The sequence below is a fragment of the Coffea eugenioides genome, chromosome 1 (assembly GCF_003713205.1).
Source record: "Coffea eugenioides isolate CCC68of chromosome 1, Ceug_1.0, whole genome shotgun sequence".
Classification (NCBI taxonomy): domain Eukaryota; kingdom Viridiplantae; phylum Streptophyta; class Magnoliopsida; order Gentianales; family Rubiaceae; genus Coffea; species Coffea eugenioides.
In genome coordinates, this window is record NC_040035.1 from 31,336,876 (window position 1) to 31,352,131 (window position 15,256).

The following is a 15,256-nucleotide window of genomic DNA, read 5'->3' on the forward strand; positions in this document are numbered from 1 at the left end:
ATGGCAGTGAAGAAATGGATTCAGGGTGGGAGACTTGCTACCGGCATGCTCATGGTACAAGCAATCGCCACAGGGTTGCAGCTTCTGTCAAGACTGATACTGAACCAAGGCTCTTTCATTTTCGCTTACGTGTTCTATCGGCATGTCGTGGGTGCTATTTGTGTTGCTCCTTTTGCTCTTTTCTGGGAAAGGTCGTAAACTAGTGCTACCTCCGTCCCATTTTATCAATCTTGATAACAATTTTAGCTTGTTTTTGAAAATTGAAGAGTTGAAGTCGGGAGTGGGAGGAGAGCTAGCAGGGGACTTAACAGTATATAACCAACGTTATATGATTCTTGATTGATTCTTGTTAATTCCCTTGCTAGCTCTTCTCCCACTCCCGACTTCACCTCTTCAGTTTTCTTTCTAGCTCCTTAATAACATTGGTTTTATTGTTGTTCAAAATCCCTGATTTTGTTAATCATGCTGTTCTGTGACATGAAATGATGCTTGTAATTGGACCACAATGCAGAGGCAATGGAAAGAAGCTGAGCTGGTTGATTTTCTTCTGGCTATTTGTGGTTGCACTAACCGGGTATGCATCCCTACTCTTGTAGTACATTTCGTAATTAATCATGTGTTTCCTTTCAATAGCAACTAACAAGAGCAATAGTCTATACAAATGGACAAATTACTTGAGGAAACCGTGAGCTTCAGCTGCCCTTATTGTAAACTAACTTATTCAAGAATATGACCATATAATTTAGTAGAAGCCTGAAAAGGAGAACCTACAAATAGTATTGATGACTAACCTTTTGAAAAGCAGGGTAATTTGTCCAAGTTATAAATAATATTAGGTTGGCCTGTCAGAGTATGTGTCAGCATTTGATTATAGAAGATTAAACCTAGTGAGATTATAACTTGCATTTTTAACGCTAAAATTAACAAACAAAATTTACCCTGTTTCTTTCTTTTTTTCTGCTGAGGATTAAAAGTATTTCCTGGATTCACTAGCTATATTCTTTCTTATTAGTTATTTTGTTGCGTCTTGAAAACGTTAAAATCCAGTTCTCTAGATTGAGTGATAATACCACTGCCAAGATGGCAAATTCCTAATCAATGAGACACTTTTAATGGCAAGATTAATATCAATTACCCATAATTAGTTCACAATGGCTTTGAGGATTAGATTATTATTTAAAAGCACCACAAAATCCAAGAAAAAAAAGGCAATTCTCATACCAGTCGAGATTGTGAGGACTTGCAAATTCTTTATATTTTTCTTAAAAAATTCCCTTTTATTTGGAATTATTACTTTATACTAGCCCTACTATCTAATCACCCCATAATAAGTGCAAATGAATATAGAAGTAAGGGTTTTCTCTTTTCGATTTTAAGTTAGCGCGAATTAGGGGTTTTACGCCTATCCGTGGTGTGACTATCTGGTACGGAGAGTGTACTAAATTTGATGATTAAGAGTGAGTTTGAGACAAGAAAAAGTGTGTGATTAGAAGTAAGAATCATAAGTTAGTGAATTATAAGTTAAAACCCTAGTACGTGCGAAATAAGGAAAAACGGGTTGGACCGACGGGTACCGTTTGTTACCGGGTAAACACACCACTTGACCCATACTTTATTACCTTAATCTTCTCATTTTATTTCAGCTAATTAACCCTCAAAATATCTCATACATCAGCCACAATATTTGACCAAGAAAACAAGAGAAAATAAAAAAAAATTGAGATGAATTTTGGTTGCGACAAGTGGCAACCATCCCTTAAGTGTTGACCAACCAATTTTCGTCCATATTTATCATCAAAAAACACACAAATTGCCCTCATTTTTCTCCTCCTAGCCGTGAACAAGAGAGAGAGTGTGAGCAAGAGAAAAACAACTTCATTTCATCTTGATTTGCACCATTTGAGTGAAAAAAACAAGATTCTAAACCGATTAACTTGTAAATTGGAAGCTTGGGAAGCTTAGGGAACTAAAAATTTCAAGGGGAAGTGAAGGAGAACACTAGCAAGCTCTAGTTTTGAGGTAAAATGGTTGACCACTCTTTTCTTTTTCCCTTAATCATGTTGGACTTTTTTAGTAACTTGTATTTGTGATTGTGATACTTAAATCAAGAGAATTTGGATGATTGGGGTGATGCACTTGAGTTAGGGTTTGAATGATTTCCTTCTCATACTTGTTGTATGGATGGTATATGATGTATACAAGCTTGTATATGAGCTGGTAGTGATGGTTTTAAACTAGAAATGAGAATTATATCTTGATTGTAGCAAATTTCCAGAATTGAAATTAGTATGCACTCTGTTCTGCCTGGTTCTAGTTCACCATGTTAGAGGCCGAATTAGACTTAGCATAAACATAAAAGTTGTAGATAATGATGTTTTATAAGTTCCTATAAATTTTCAGCTCAATCCAAGCACTGTAGCATGTGAAAAGACAAAAAAACCCTGACTGCCATAGGTAGAACTTTAGGGACGGTTTTGACATTTCACCAATTTGTCCGCGCCTGTTCACCCTGATGCATACTGAATTAGCATTTAACCAAAACATGAAAGTTGTAGTACGATGTCTTAGTTTTCCAACGCCCCTGGAATCACCTCGATTAGACTTCAGTAACCTGAGTTATTGTCGTTTACGCATAGTGCGGTTAACTAGCCCGAATGTGAGATTTTGGTTCTGTAATCCAGACTTTTGACCTAGATACACTATGAACTGGACTGAGTAGTCTTCATCAAAGTTGTATCACTCTGTCTTAGCTTCGAAACGGTATAAATTTCACCCTAATCCGATAAACGTAGTTTCGGTTGTGCCCGTTACGCTAAGTGACGGCAAATATGTCTTTTGTTTTATAACTTAAACTTCATTTCCGGACATTTTCCTAGTTTGATTTTGTACTTGTATGACCTTGAGCCTATTGAATGGCTATTGAAATGAGATGATTTTGTATATGACTTTGGAGCTGATTGCAGAAAAGAATGAAGCCATAAATGGCTGGAAAATAGGTAAATACAAAGGACCTGCTGCCCAAATTTACGCTCAAGAACTAGGTAGATATACTTGCGATTTGAGTAAGGCTTGAGAGCGAATACCACTTGAATCATCTAGGGTATTTACGTCGTCTTTTATCGAGGTATATAAGTTAGAACTTAGCCGAAACTTGTACCCTTGGAAAAATGAAATTTTCGACTAATAGAAATACGTTTTCTTTGTCACTTCGACTCAAATGGAGATTTTAAAGTTTTACAAATATTTTACTTATGTCCTTTGGTTTAAATGTCCTTTTTTTTTCACTACCAAAATCATATTTATATTTGGTACTAGTACGGATTCCAATTTTCTTTAAATCACTTAAATCTTTGATGGTTGAAGCATAATGTGTTCCTTTGATTCTATTAGGGTTCCTTGGTGATTAAGGGTGTTATCCGGAAGGATACTTTGGATGTTATTTTGCTTAAACAGGTGAGTGTTCCTTGTTTGTTATATTTTCATTGACTTTGTGGCTTGTTCTTGATTATATGACTTGTTATGAACGAATGATAACATGTTAAATGTTTTCAATGATTGCTTAAAATGAGTTTTCTAGGCGAGTGTGTACTTTATCGCACTCGATCTAAATGAATGTGAAATTTTCAATGATTAAATAATTAAATGCTAGTTGCGCATGAATGTAAGCCGTTTGGCTGAATTGGGCCCTTGCCCTTCGTTACCGGTCGACTCGAGCCAGAAGCGGACTCGGTCGGGCGATTTGGTGATCCTGGGTGAACGTTTGGTATACTCAAGTATTACCTTATAGTCTGGTGGAGCCTGGCCAACGTCCAGGAGGGGGTTAAATGAAATGAATGAATGAATGTCAATGTAAATGAAGGGTTTTACTTATCAAAATGCATTTTCAAACGAATGGAAGAATAAGGAAATGAAAGGAGAATGAATGAATGAATGGCTCCATGTGAGCACGTATCCTTTTAATGAATGTTATTATTGCTTTATATTGTCATGTTTCTGGAATTACTTGCTATCTATGGTTAATGTATTGAACTCATTGTTTGTTTATGTGTCTGGAACCTCACTGGATTTTTAGCTCATTCCACATCATTTGTTCTCCTTACAGGGGGTACGAGCGAGGCGTGAGACGTGTACAGACTAGCGTAGGCTAGTTGTTTTAAATTTTGAATTTGTACTCACGCTAGTACCCGACTAGGGTTGATTGTACTCGAATTGTAAACACTTTGAAATATTTTGGTACGTAGAAGCTTTGTATCTGGATTTGAGCATCAATGTATATATTAAGTTGAAATGGGTGTGTTATTTATTTTCTATAGATGTACGTTATTTTTCTTGAGCTATGAGTGAGTGAGTCCTGGCGAGAATTGGGCAGGCGGTCCGCCGAACCCTTTGGTTCGCCTTAGGGGAAGGTGGGGTTGTCACAGAGATAGCTAATCTGTCAGTATTTGATTGGTATACAAAAGTAAATTGGTATACAATCTACTCCACTAGTCCAACTGAACTTGTATAGGGGCCAAAGGTGACCCTCTAGACTATGTAGTTGTACTATTATATCAGGTGAAATTTGAATTTTTCATGACCATTGGACCAAAGTTCAATAGTTACAAAAGTTAATTGGTAAAACGGTCAATGGAATTATAATTTGCTTTTCGTGCTTCCGTGGAGATTAAAAATCCCGGCCTGCTAGTTGTACTACAATGTATTAGTGTAGGATTTAATTAGTTGCAACATTCTTATTAGACATTATTATAGCGACAGTGCAATCCTGGTCTCTTTTTTCATGGGAAATGAAATGTAGTTCTAATAGTAGCCACAACAAAAAAAATGCTAAATAAGTGGTACCACTTTTTGGTTCACACTTCACAGTGTCGGGATGGGATAAGGATAAATGTGAAACGGAACCAAAATTAGAATTTTATGGGAATCCAAGGAAAAGATTTTTGTCCTTTACATTTCTTTCTTTAATCTGCTTCTTCTTCTTCTTCATTTTTTAAATGGATCCTAACTCCAATTTTATAAACCTTCTTACTCTGACTATTTTCAAGTTTGCAAAGCTTTGAGCAGGAAATAGGTGCACGCAGTCTATTATTTCTAGATTTTGGTCATTTGCTAATTTTGTTGACCTTCGACTGGTGGCTTAATTACCCTACAAATGTTAAGGTGAGATCATGGTACCATAATTGGTGGCAAAGAAATTAAGATTCAGCACATACCTATTATTAGGATTTTTTTCCTTTTCCCTTTCTCACCAATACGTAGTACCTATCTTAGGACTTAATCTTACGTTTAAATTTGCGCTAAATCAACTGGTGCATTGCACACGATCTTTTGGAGGTAAATTGTACCTTTGTTAGATTAGTTTGCGAGAAATGTATCAATGCGTGTCACATAATTCAACTCAGGAATAAATGTCCCAAACATGCATGCTTTTTCGTATCATCATCTCCAAGGGCTTTTTTTGTCCTTCGTCAATTGCTTCTGAAGAATGTACAACATGTCTACTTTGTTCAGGATAACCATGGCGATGGGACTTTTCTATTATGGCCTAGGGGATACCACAGCCACGTACACAACAAACTTCCTCAACCTCATTCCCATAGTCACTTTTCTCCTCTCAACAATTCTGAGGTAGTCTCCGCAACCATCTTGTTTTCCATCTTTCTAGAGCACAAAGAACCATCTATTTTGATTTATGTCCCCCTTCTTGTCTTTTTTTATTTATATTAATAAAATTTGGATTGGCATCCGACCACATTGAATGGGATTTGCCATCAGAAAAGAAAATGAAGAAAAAATGACCATCCATTTTGATTTTCCCCCATCTGCATGCTTTATAGTGAATGGTTGTAGAATAGAAGAACTGCGGCTGAATACCAGAGCTGGTAAAATAAAGACTATGGCTGCAATATTATGCCTTGGTGGTGCACTTGTTATTGCTTTTTACAAGGGCAAGGCATTCCATGTCCCTCACCTTAACGTGGAGAAACTTTCCATACTGAAAACCACTAAGCCTCGCGAGTGGACTCGGGGAACAATATTTCTAGTTTGCAGCTGCTTATCCTATAGTTTGTGTTTCATATCACAGGTAATCCATGTAACTGCATGGTTTCAGAAAAATGTGATGTTATAAACTGTTATAAGGATTAGTAGATTAGTAATTAGATTTATAATCTGTGATGACATGATTTTGTTGGATTTCTGTTAGGTTAAGTTATTCCAACTATTCCCCTACAAGTTCTGGTCAACATTCTATACTTGCATCATAGCATCAGTGCAACAAGTAGCTGTTGGGCTGTGCATAGATAGATCCAAAGCAGCTTGGCATTTAGGATGGAATTTAGAGTTAGTTACTATCTTTTACTCGGTAAGAGTCTAATCAAATCTTTTATTCCAACATTTTCAAGGCTATGGATTTGAAAAATATAAATATACTTGCTAGTATAGGATATTAACTAATTAAGTATCGTAATTGTCATAACAGGGATCGTTGGCCACATCTGTATCATTTTGCTTGATTTCTTGGGCTATATCAAAACGAGGCCCAACTTATCCTTCTATGTTCAACCCCTTATCTCTCGTATTTGTGGCCATCGCAGAAGCATTCTTCCTTGGGGAAGTAATCACCATTGGAAGGTAAACATCATTTTATAAGTAAATTGGAGTATGTATAAGTTTCTTTTCACAATTAATTGGAGATTATAATTATTGTTGTAGCTTGCTTGGTATGTTCCTTATCATTGTGGGCTTGTACTCTTTCCTTTGGGCAAAGAATAAGGAGACCGAAGCAATATTCAAGACTATACGTGCTAACGGTGAAGTAGAAAAAAGGTCAGTTGAATCTGCAACTACTGTAGTGCCAGCACTTTCTCCTCAAGATGACATAAAATATGGAAACAAAGAGCAACAGACGGATGCAGCTGTTCTAACCAGGGTTGAGGGCCTTGCTGGATAAATAAATATTATACCTCATTGACATTAAAAAGTACCTTACTTTTGCAAGGGAATTGTTTTTCCTTTATCTTGTTTCTTTTGAGAAAATCTTTTGAGTTGCAGCCGCTTAATTTCCTGATTGAAACTTGCAAATTGCTGTTTGACCATCTCCGTTTCATACTTTCTACTAATATAGTTTCTATACACAGAACATACATGCAAGTGGTTATCTATTGATGATATATGAAATTGGCTTTATAATAGGTACCCAATGGATATTTTTTTAACATACTTTAATCAGACCCAACCTGTGACAGCCCCACTTTCCCATAAGGCGAACCAAAGAGGTTAGCGGACTGCCTGCCCAACTCTCGCCAGGACTAACGGTGCAGGCAAACACGATCTAAGACGTTTCGGAAAAATAATCCGCGCTCACACAAGCCGAAATCGCAAATTAGCCAAATGCAAACTAAACCGTCGGTGAATAGTGGGTGCCATGTCATATAACTCGGAAAAACATTCCCAACTAAATAGGACACATAAACGGGGTTAAAACAGTGTTATACACATACGTTTGTAAATTTACAAAACAAAAGGGAGATAATTGGATCAAAATACATTTAGGGTTTTGCCCAAAAGGAGCTATTCAAATTACATTCACATAAGCTCAAATTACATTCACATAAGCTCAACTCGGCAACCAACATGCATAGCCTTTCCAAAAGTATTCAAATTCCTGTAAGGAAAATAAAAGGAATAGAGTGAGCTTACGCCCAGTGAGACACTACCACTCAAGCAACGAAGATCATATAAGCAGATAGCATTTCATTCCAATTCATCTAATAAAAGTAAGCCAAGAGTACACATCAATAAAGTTGGTAAAAGGATACAGACAGCTCTCAAGAGCCCCTTTCCTTGCTTGTATACTTGATCGGACTTCATTGACCCTCCGTCAATGTTTACGAGTAACCAACCGTAGGCTCCACTTTACTTCCATTCCTTCCACCCAACATACCCCTACCGGGCCCGAACTCCATACAGTACAAATTTGGTAATACTCGAGTATACCGGAATCGAGAGTCTCATACTACAAGATTCCATATAACAGTCCCCATGGCTCGTCAATTTCCACGACCAAACCCTTGCCGGCTCGATTCAATTGACCACCAATAGGGTTGAGCTCAGTGATAACAGTAAGGCCGTTGGATACTCGTCCATACGACACCAATTCAAGTATTTGCTTGTATCATTCAATTTCACGGTAAACAGTCGTATATAATACAAAAGGGGTGAGAGCGATCAAGTACACCCTCACTTTAATAAGTTTCAACAGTGCAAATAAGCATTCAAGGCATCCAGTTCAAATAGACAAAGCCACACAGTAACAAGCAAGTGAGTAGTACACTCACCAAGCAAGCAAGTGGAATTTCGTAAATTTCCGCCCAAAGAGCGTCTTTACTTACCGTCACGCCCTAAAATATTCAAATAAGCACAATAAGACTCGATTACAAGTCATAAACCAATTCCACATACTACCAAAATAGGGCTCCATAAGAATGTATAAGCACTAGAGTAAACCAGGGAAATCCGGAAATGGAATGAAGCTCTAAACCATAAAAAAATAGTTTTTGACATCATTTTGCGGGTTTGGCACCATTGGCACTACGATTATCGGATGGAGGTGCAATACATACCGTTTAGAAGCTAAGAGGTAGGGCTACAATGTTGAAGAAGGCTACTCAGTCCAGTTCATAGTGCAACTAGGTCAAAAATTCAATATACTAAACCAGAACCGTAAAAACAGGTTAACAAACCGCATTCTGGTTAACGAACCGTAATTCAGGTTACCTAAGTCCAAATCAAGTGATTCCAAAGCCATCCGAAAGATAAGACACCAGGTTACATTTCTTAAGAAGGCGTCAATAACCAAATCAGAAGTATTCCCAACCAAATTAACCAATTACAGAAGCAATTATCAAGTTCGGCTAGAAATAGGGCAGCAGGGATATTTCAGTCTTTTCATAAGCTACGCTACTCCGATTGACCTGAAATGTTGTAGGCATCTCTAAAATATCATTCCCTACAACTTTCATGTTTTAACCCAAGGCTAATTCGGCCTCTAACTATGATAAACAGTGCCAGGTAGAATGAGGGGGAATGAAACCCTAACTTTCACAATTTCCTTCCAAAACAGAAATTTCCTGCAATTAACCATAATTTACACCTTCTAGCTTCATTCTAGATCAATTCCCATCATCATACAAAGCCACACCATATGAATCATATTAAATCAGAAAAATCATGATTAAATAGAAAATGTCATCAATCTCCACCAAAATCAAGAAATAACACCTAATCACATTCCTTAAGCTACCACAAGTCATGAATTAACCATCATTAGATAGAGGAGAGGGGTTCCTTCACTACTCACCTTAGTAACCAAAGAAAAGAGACCACTTAGCACCTTAAGCTTCCAAACAACTTCACCAATCACCTAAATACCCCTAAACTAATAGGTTTTATGGAGTAATTTGAAGATTAACCGGTTGGAATGAAAGATTGAGCAAGATTGAAGGTAAGAAAATTTAGTTTTTCTTCTTTTTTCTTGAGAAAGAGCCGGCCAAGAAGCTTGGAAATAAGGGTGAATTTTGGTCAATTTTTTATTTAAATGGTAAAAGGATGAATAGTAGTCATAACTCAAGACTTATTCTCCATGTGACACTTGTCACTTCATTAAATGCATCTCTATCTCTTTGTTCCTCTCACACCAATTCACTTGGTAACCTCTAATTATCTCTTAACACCCGATAAATTAAACCCAGTATCCAAAACTTAACCTAACTGGCCGAATTTTTTTGAACTTTTCGCACTAGTGGGTCCCACGTCCGATATACGTTCTTAATTTCTCAAAATCTAACTGATACTAGAAAAATCATCTAAAAACTATATTTACTCATAAAAATTATTTAGAAAATTTTCTAATAAAGAAAATGCATAAAAAGCGTGCAAATAATTAAAATAAGGCCTAGAAATAAGGAAATTTACGGGTTCTCACACAACCTATTTTGTGAATACATGCACTAACAATTATTATTGTCTATTGCATTCATACTCTCTCATTAATTAAATTTATTTTTCCAAAAATTTAATATCTAGTACACATCCTAACGAGTGCATAATAGATAGACCCTATGAAATTTTATGTTTTCATTTTTCAATTGGGTAATGTCTCCATTTACTTAACTTAATGGGTATGTCACTACATATCTAATTGAAATTAATATGTGAATAAACAGTAGAATGGAGATACTCGTTCTGGTGCTAATGATTTTTATTTAAGCTTTTTCGTCTCTATCTACGGTTAATTAAGTTGTTTATACTTATGAGAGCAAGAACTTTGTCTAAATTGGACAAAAAGCCAACAACCTAGCCACCTTTTTTATATTCTCTTTTGTTTGATCAGTAGTAAAAGACGAGTTTGATCATAGGTTTATTGTTAGGGATAATTTCAAAAACCTCCCTTGAGGTTTTTATTAATTTCACTAAACTTCCTTAAAGTTTTATAAATTACACTTACTCTCTTGATTTGACACTTTTAGTAACCAAATCTTAAAATAGGGTAAAAAAAGTTTAATGAAAATCCTAAAATGCCCTCATCTAATAAAGTTCAATTTAATCTTCTAAACAATTGTATAGTAATTTAGCACAATTACAAAGCAATAAATGTCTAGGGTTTTATGCCTATATTTGTTGTTTGATAATTAGCTACAATAATAAATCTTAATAGGATAGGCTACTTTTAATAGTTTGCTTTATTAGAGATAGAGATTCTTTTTAAAATAGAGAATAAAGTGTTTCCATATATATATATATATATATTAAAGTTTGTGGATTAATTAAGTGGTGGAACTACCATTTAGTAGTGATTTTGGGTAATTTATTTTTTATAGTTATTGCTGATTTTTATTCCAAATGAATAAATAAACAAGAGCTGAAAAAGAATTAGTTGATATTCAAAGTTATTAAAAAATATTACTAGTTTGACATTTGATCATGATGGAAACTAGAATCTGAAAGTAGTGTGATTTTACTGACAAAAAATAAAAGTAATGAATAAGAAGATGGCCACCTCAAAGAACATCAAGACCTATGCAAAATGAAAAAAATATAGATGTCCAACACTCTGAGAAAGAAAACAAATGTGTAGAGATGCTATCCAAAAGATAGAGACATGGTGGAGGAAGACGCTTCAAACATTGCTACCCATGCTATAAGAAAAGGCAAAGCCTTGGTGAGCCTCACCCTTCTCTTTAATAAGTTGTTCCACTATAAGGTTTTACTATTCGAGTTGTCATAGGCTTTACCCTTTTTTAAAATTATGTATATAGGTAGTTCAAGTCTTCGCGCGATTCACAAAGAATATTTTGGTTGCTTTTGGCGAATTGCTTACTACTAGGTTGGATCGGATGTCAACTTGTGAAGGCACCATTTGTTACTATTGGACAATTTCTCCTTTTGTTTTCTTTGGCTCATAGGTCTGCTCTACTCTGTTTTAGTAATCCTTCCTTGGTTGTTTAGTTAAGGAAGTGGATTTGATCTATATCAATTGGCCCTCTTCCTAGGGCCAGTTCTTTCCAAAGTCCAAGGTAATTTCAAAGAGTGCAAGGCCAAAGGCAACATGGTAGAGAAATTCCTAATTCAAGTCTGAGAGGAATGGTAGCTACTAGAAGAGAGGGGATGCTACACCATTATCCTTGTCAGTTTTTCTACTTCATAGTAGAGAACTGAACCTATCTTGTGGAAGCTATTGCTGACCCATTGAGACTAAACGTAGACCAAACTCACAAAGAGGGATATGGAAGAATGCAGCTAAGATTAAGGGGAGGTTTGAAAATGCTCGACCAACGGAAGAGGAAAGAAGCCCTCGCAGTTCGCATATACCTTTAGCAACCCCGTCACAAATAGAAACAATGTTCATTGAGACTAGTCCACGATTGGGCCATGGATACACTTCGGTTAACCCTTATGGATAGGAGCTATAGTTTGTTTCCCCCTATCTATTCATCTCTTTTTTTGAATGGATATTTGAAAGCCCAGACAGATGAGCAAGAAGTTTCAAACTTGAAGGCTTGTTTCATACGCACAACAACCTAGGCTATCTAGTTGTATTATAGCCTGTGTAGTAAGGTTCTGTGACAGCCCCACCTTCCCCTAAGGCGAACCAAAGGGGTTAGCGGACTGCCTGCCCAGCTCTCGCCAGGACTAACGGTACGGTTTACGTCAATCTAAAACGTTCCGGAACATAACATCGCGCGCAAACAAGTCAAAACACAAAATAAAATAAAATAGAATAAAACGAAAACCGAAGCCGAAATTTATCTAAACCATAGCCAAGCATATATGTACAACGGAAAATAACATTTACAACCATAATGGCATGCCAAAACTATCCATTAAGGAGTACACATTCGATTTGCCTATCAAAAGGAAATGAACCCGTTATACATTAGGGTTTCACTTCAAGAGCTATACAAAAGACATTTACAAGCTCAGTATGGCAATTGACTATCCAGTCCATTTTCAAAAGCAATTATATCCCTGTAAGGAAAACAAATAACATGGAATGAGCCAAAGCCCAGTGGTATACTACCCAATAAGCAATCAAAGTCATATAAGAATGAACCTTCATTTAAAGTGCACAAATAAGCAATGAAGCAAACCGGTAAAAGGATACGGTCGGCTCTCAAGAGCCCCTTTCCACGCTTGCAATCTTGAACCAACCTCATTGACTCTCCGTCAATGTTAAAATACCAAACCGTAGACAACTCTTTACTTCCATTCCTTCCACCCAACATACCCCAACCGGGCCCGCACTCCATTTCAGTAGCTTTTGGTAATACTCGAGTTTACCGGAACCAAGGGTCTCATTACCACAAGGTTCCCCAATACAGTCCCCGTGGCAATTCAATGTTCACGACCAAGCCCTCGCCGGCTCGATCCAATTGACTACCAAACGGGGTTGAGCTCAGTAATGCAGTAAGGCCGTTGGACATCGTCCAAACGACATCAATTCAGTTTCCATGAAATGGAATTCACCAACCAATATATCAAGTTCAGTAATGCAATAAAACGGTAGCCAATCAATGACAATATCAAAAGAGGTGAGGGCGGTCAAGTACACCCTCACCTTAATCAATTCCAATATGCAAGTAAGCCATCAAGGCATCACATAACATTTAACAAAGCCACATAGTAACAATTTAGTGAGTGGTATACTCACCAAGCAAGTAAGTGGTTTTTCATGTACCACGATCACCAAGCCGTCGAGCACTACCTTCAAGCCCTAGAACATGTAACACATACAATGAGACTCGAGAACGAGTCACCAAACAATGCTAAACACAACCCCAATAGGGTTTCATATGCATAAATGAACACGATAGCAAACCAGAAATTAAAATTAGCAATAGTCTTGGCCCCGATTAGGAAAAACTGTTTTACACTTATTATGCGGTAATGACACAACTCTCACTACGAATATCGATTGGGGGTGTAAGACCCACCGTTTCGAAGCTATGGAACAGGGCTACAACAATGTAGAAGGTCACTCAATCCAGTTCCTAGCTTAACTAGGTCGAAAATACGAAATACTATACCAGAATTCCCAAAACAGGTTTGCAAAACGCAGAAAACTGTAATCGGTATATCTCAGTCCATACAAGTCCAAATGCCGAAATTCCAAAGGAATACGTTAGCTAAGACATTCAGCTACATTTCATCAGAAGACATCAACTTCAAAATCCAAACCAAAACCAGTCAAAATGGCCAATCACTATCGCAGTTTTCGCATTCTGTCCAAAGCAGAACAGCTACAGTAATTTCGTCATAACTCACTCCACACTAATCCAAATGCCCTGAAATTTTACAGGCATCTCCATCACATCAATACCTACAACTTTCATGTTTTGAGAAAAGTCAAATTCGGCCTCTAACCCAGTGATCAAAAACCGGACAGAATTGGGGAATTAAGAACCCTAACTTTTCAATTTCACACCAAATCCAAAATTAGTTGCATTTTCCTATCCAATACACCTCATAGAGTCATTATCAACCATTACAATTCATCATACAAGCCCCCAACATCAAGATCATATTAAACCAGAAAAATTCTCAATAAAATAAAAACTTCACCATAACAAGCCAAATCAAGAAACAAATCACATATTACTCCTCTCATGCCTCCATTAAGCACAAAATAAGCATCATTAGAGATAGTAGGGTGTTTCAAGCTTCACTTACCAAGAACCAAGAGAGAGAGGGATGTGGAGCACCTTAGTCTTTCAAACAAAGTTCACCAAAGCTCTCACTATCACTAAAAGGTGAGATTTTATGGAGCAAAAACTAAGTTAATCACTTGAGTTGGTGGATTTGGTCTTGTTAGAAGCTTGAATGTTGAAGAGTTTTGTCTTCCTTGAAGCTTGAGAGGGCCGGCTATGGTGGAGAGAAAAATGAAGAAATTTTAATGAATTTTGAGATATTTAACCTTTGGGTCAAAAGGTCAAAAAAATGTCAAAAGGTGAATAGTGATTCATAAAAGGTATCCAATAAGAAAGTGACATGTGTCACCCTATTAAATGCAATCTTATCATTCTTTTCTCTCTCACATCAATCACTCCACACACTCCACTTATCTCTTAACACCCGATAATTATACACAGTATTCGAAACTTAACCTTATTGGCCGACTTTTTCCGAATTTTTCGCACTAGTGGGTCCCACGTCCACTATTTACTCTTAATTTTCTAAAAATTCTCCAATGCTAGAAAAATCCTCTTAAAACTATAACTGCGCATAAAATCCTCTCAGAAAATATTTCTAAGCCAGAAAATGCAAAATTATGCAATTAAAGGGGAAATAACCCTAGGAAAAATATTAGGGTTTTTACGGGCTCTCACACTCTCCCCCCCTTAAAAGAATTTCGTCCTCGAAATTTCTCACCTTAATTCCCGAAAAGGTTTGGGTATTTCTTTCGCATTTCCTCTTCCATTTCCCAAGTAGCTTCCTCCACTCCGTGGTTTCTCCATAGTACTTTCACTAGTGGAATCTTCTTGTTTCTGAGCTCTTTGACTTTTCGATCAAGTACTTGAACCGGTTTCTCTTCATAGGCCAGTGATTCATCTACTTCGATATCCTCCGGTTGCAACACATGAGATGGGTCTGGATGATACTTCTTTAGCATCGAGACGTGAAAGACATCGTGGATTCGAGATAGACTAGCCGGTAGTTCCAATCGATACGCGACCGCTCCAACCCTCTGCAGGATCTTGTA

The 15,256-nt window shown here is 37.0% G+C and overlaps 1 protein-coding gene across 1 annotated transcript; it reads left to right on the plus strand.

The window, feature by feature from the left end:
- Nucleotides 1-6,949, plus strand: LOC113770295 (WAT1-related protein At5g64700-like). Its single transcript, XM_027314716.1, has 7 exons — nt 1-191; nt 512-574; nt 5,509-5,625; nt 5,848-6,082; nt 6,203-6,361; nt 6,479-6,630; nt 6,712-6,949. The coding sequence occupies exons 1-7, from the start codon at nt 1-3 to the stop codon at nt 6,947-6,949; spliced, it is 1,155 nt and encodes a 384-aa protein (XP_027170517.1).
- Nucleotides 6,950-15,256: the final 8,307 nt, after the last annotated feature.

Coding starts and splice junctions, on each gene's coding strand:
- LOC113770295 (XM_027314716.1), top strand. CDS start 1: ATGGCAGTGAAGAAATGGATTCAGGGTGGGAGACTTGCTACCGGCATG. Junction 192..511: donor TTTGCTCTTTTCTGGGAAAG/GTCGTAAACTAG, acceptor ACCACAATGCAG/AGGCAATGGAAAGAAGCTGA. Junction 575..5,508: donor TTTGTGGTTGCACTAACCGG/GTATGCATCCCT, acceptor TACTTTGTTCAG/GATAACCATGGCGATGGGAC.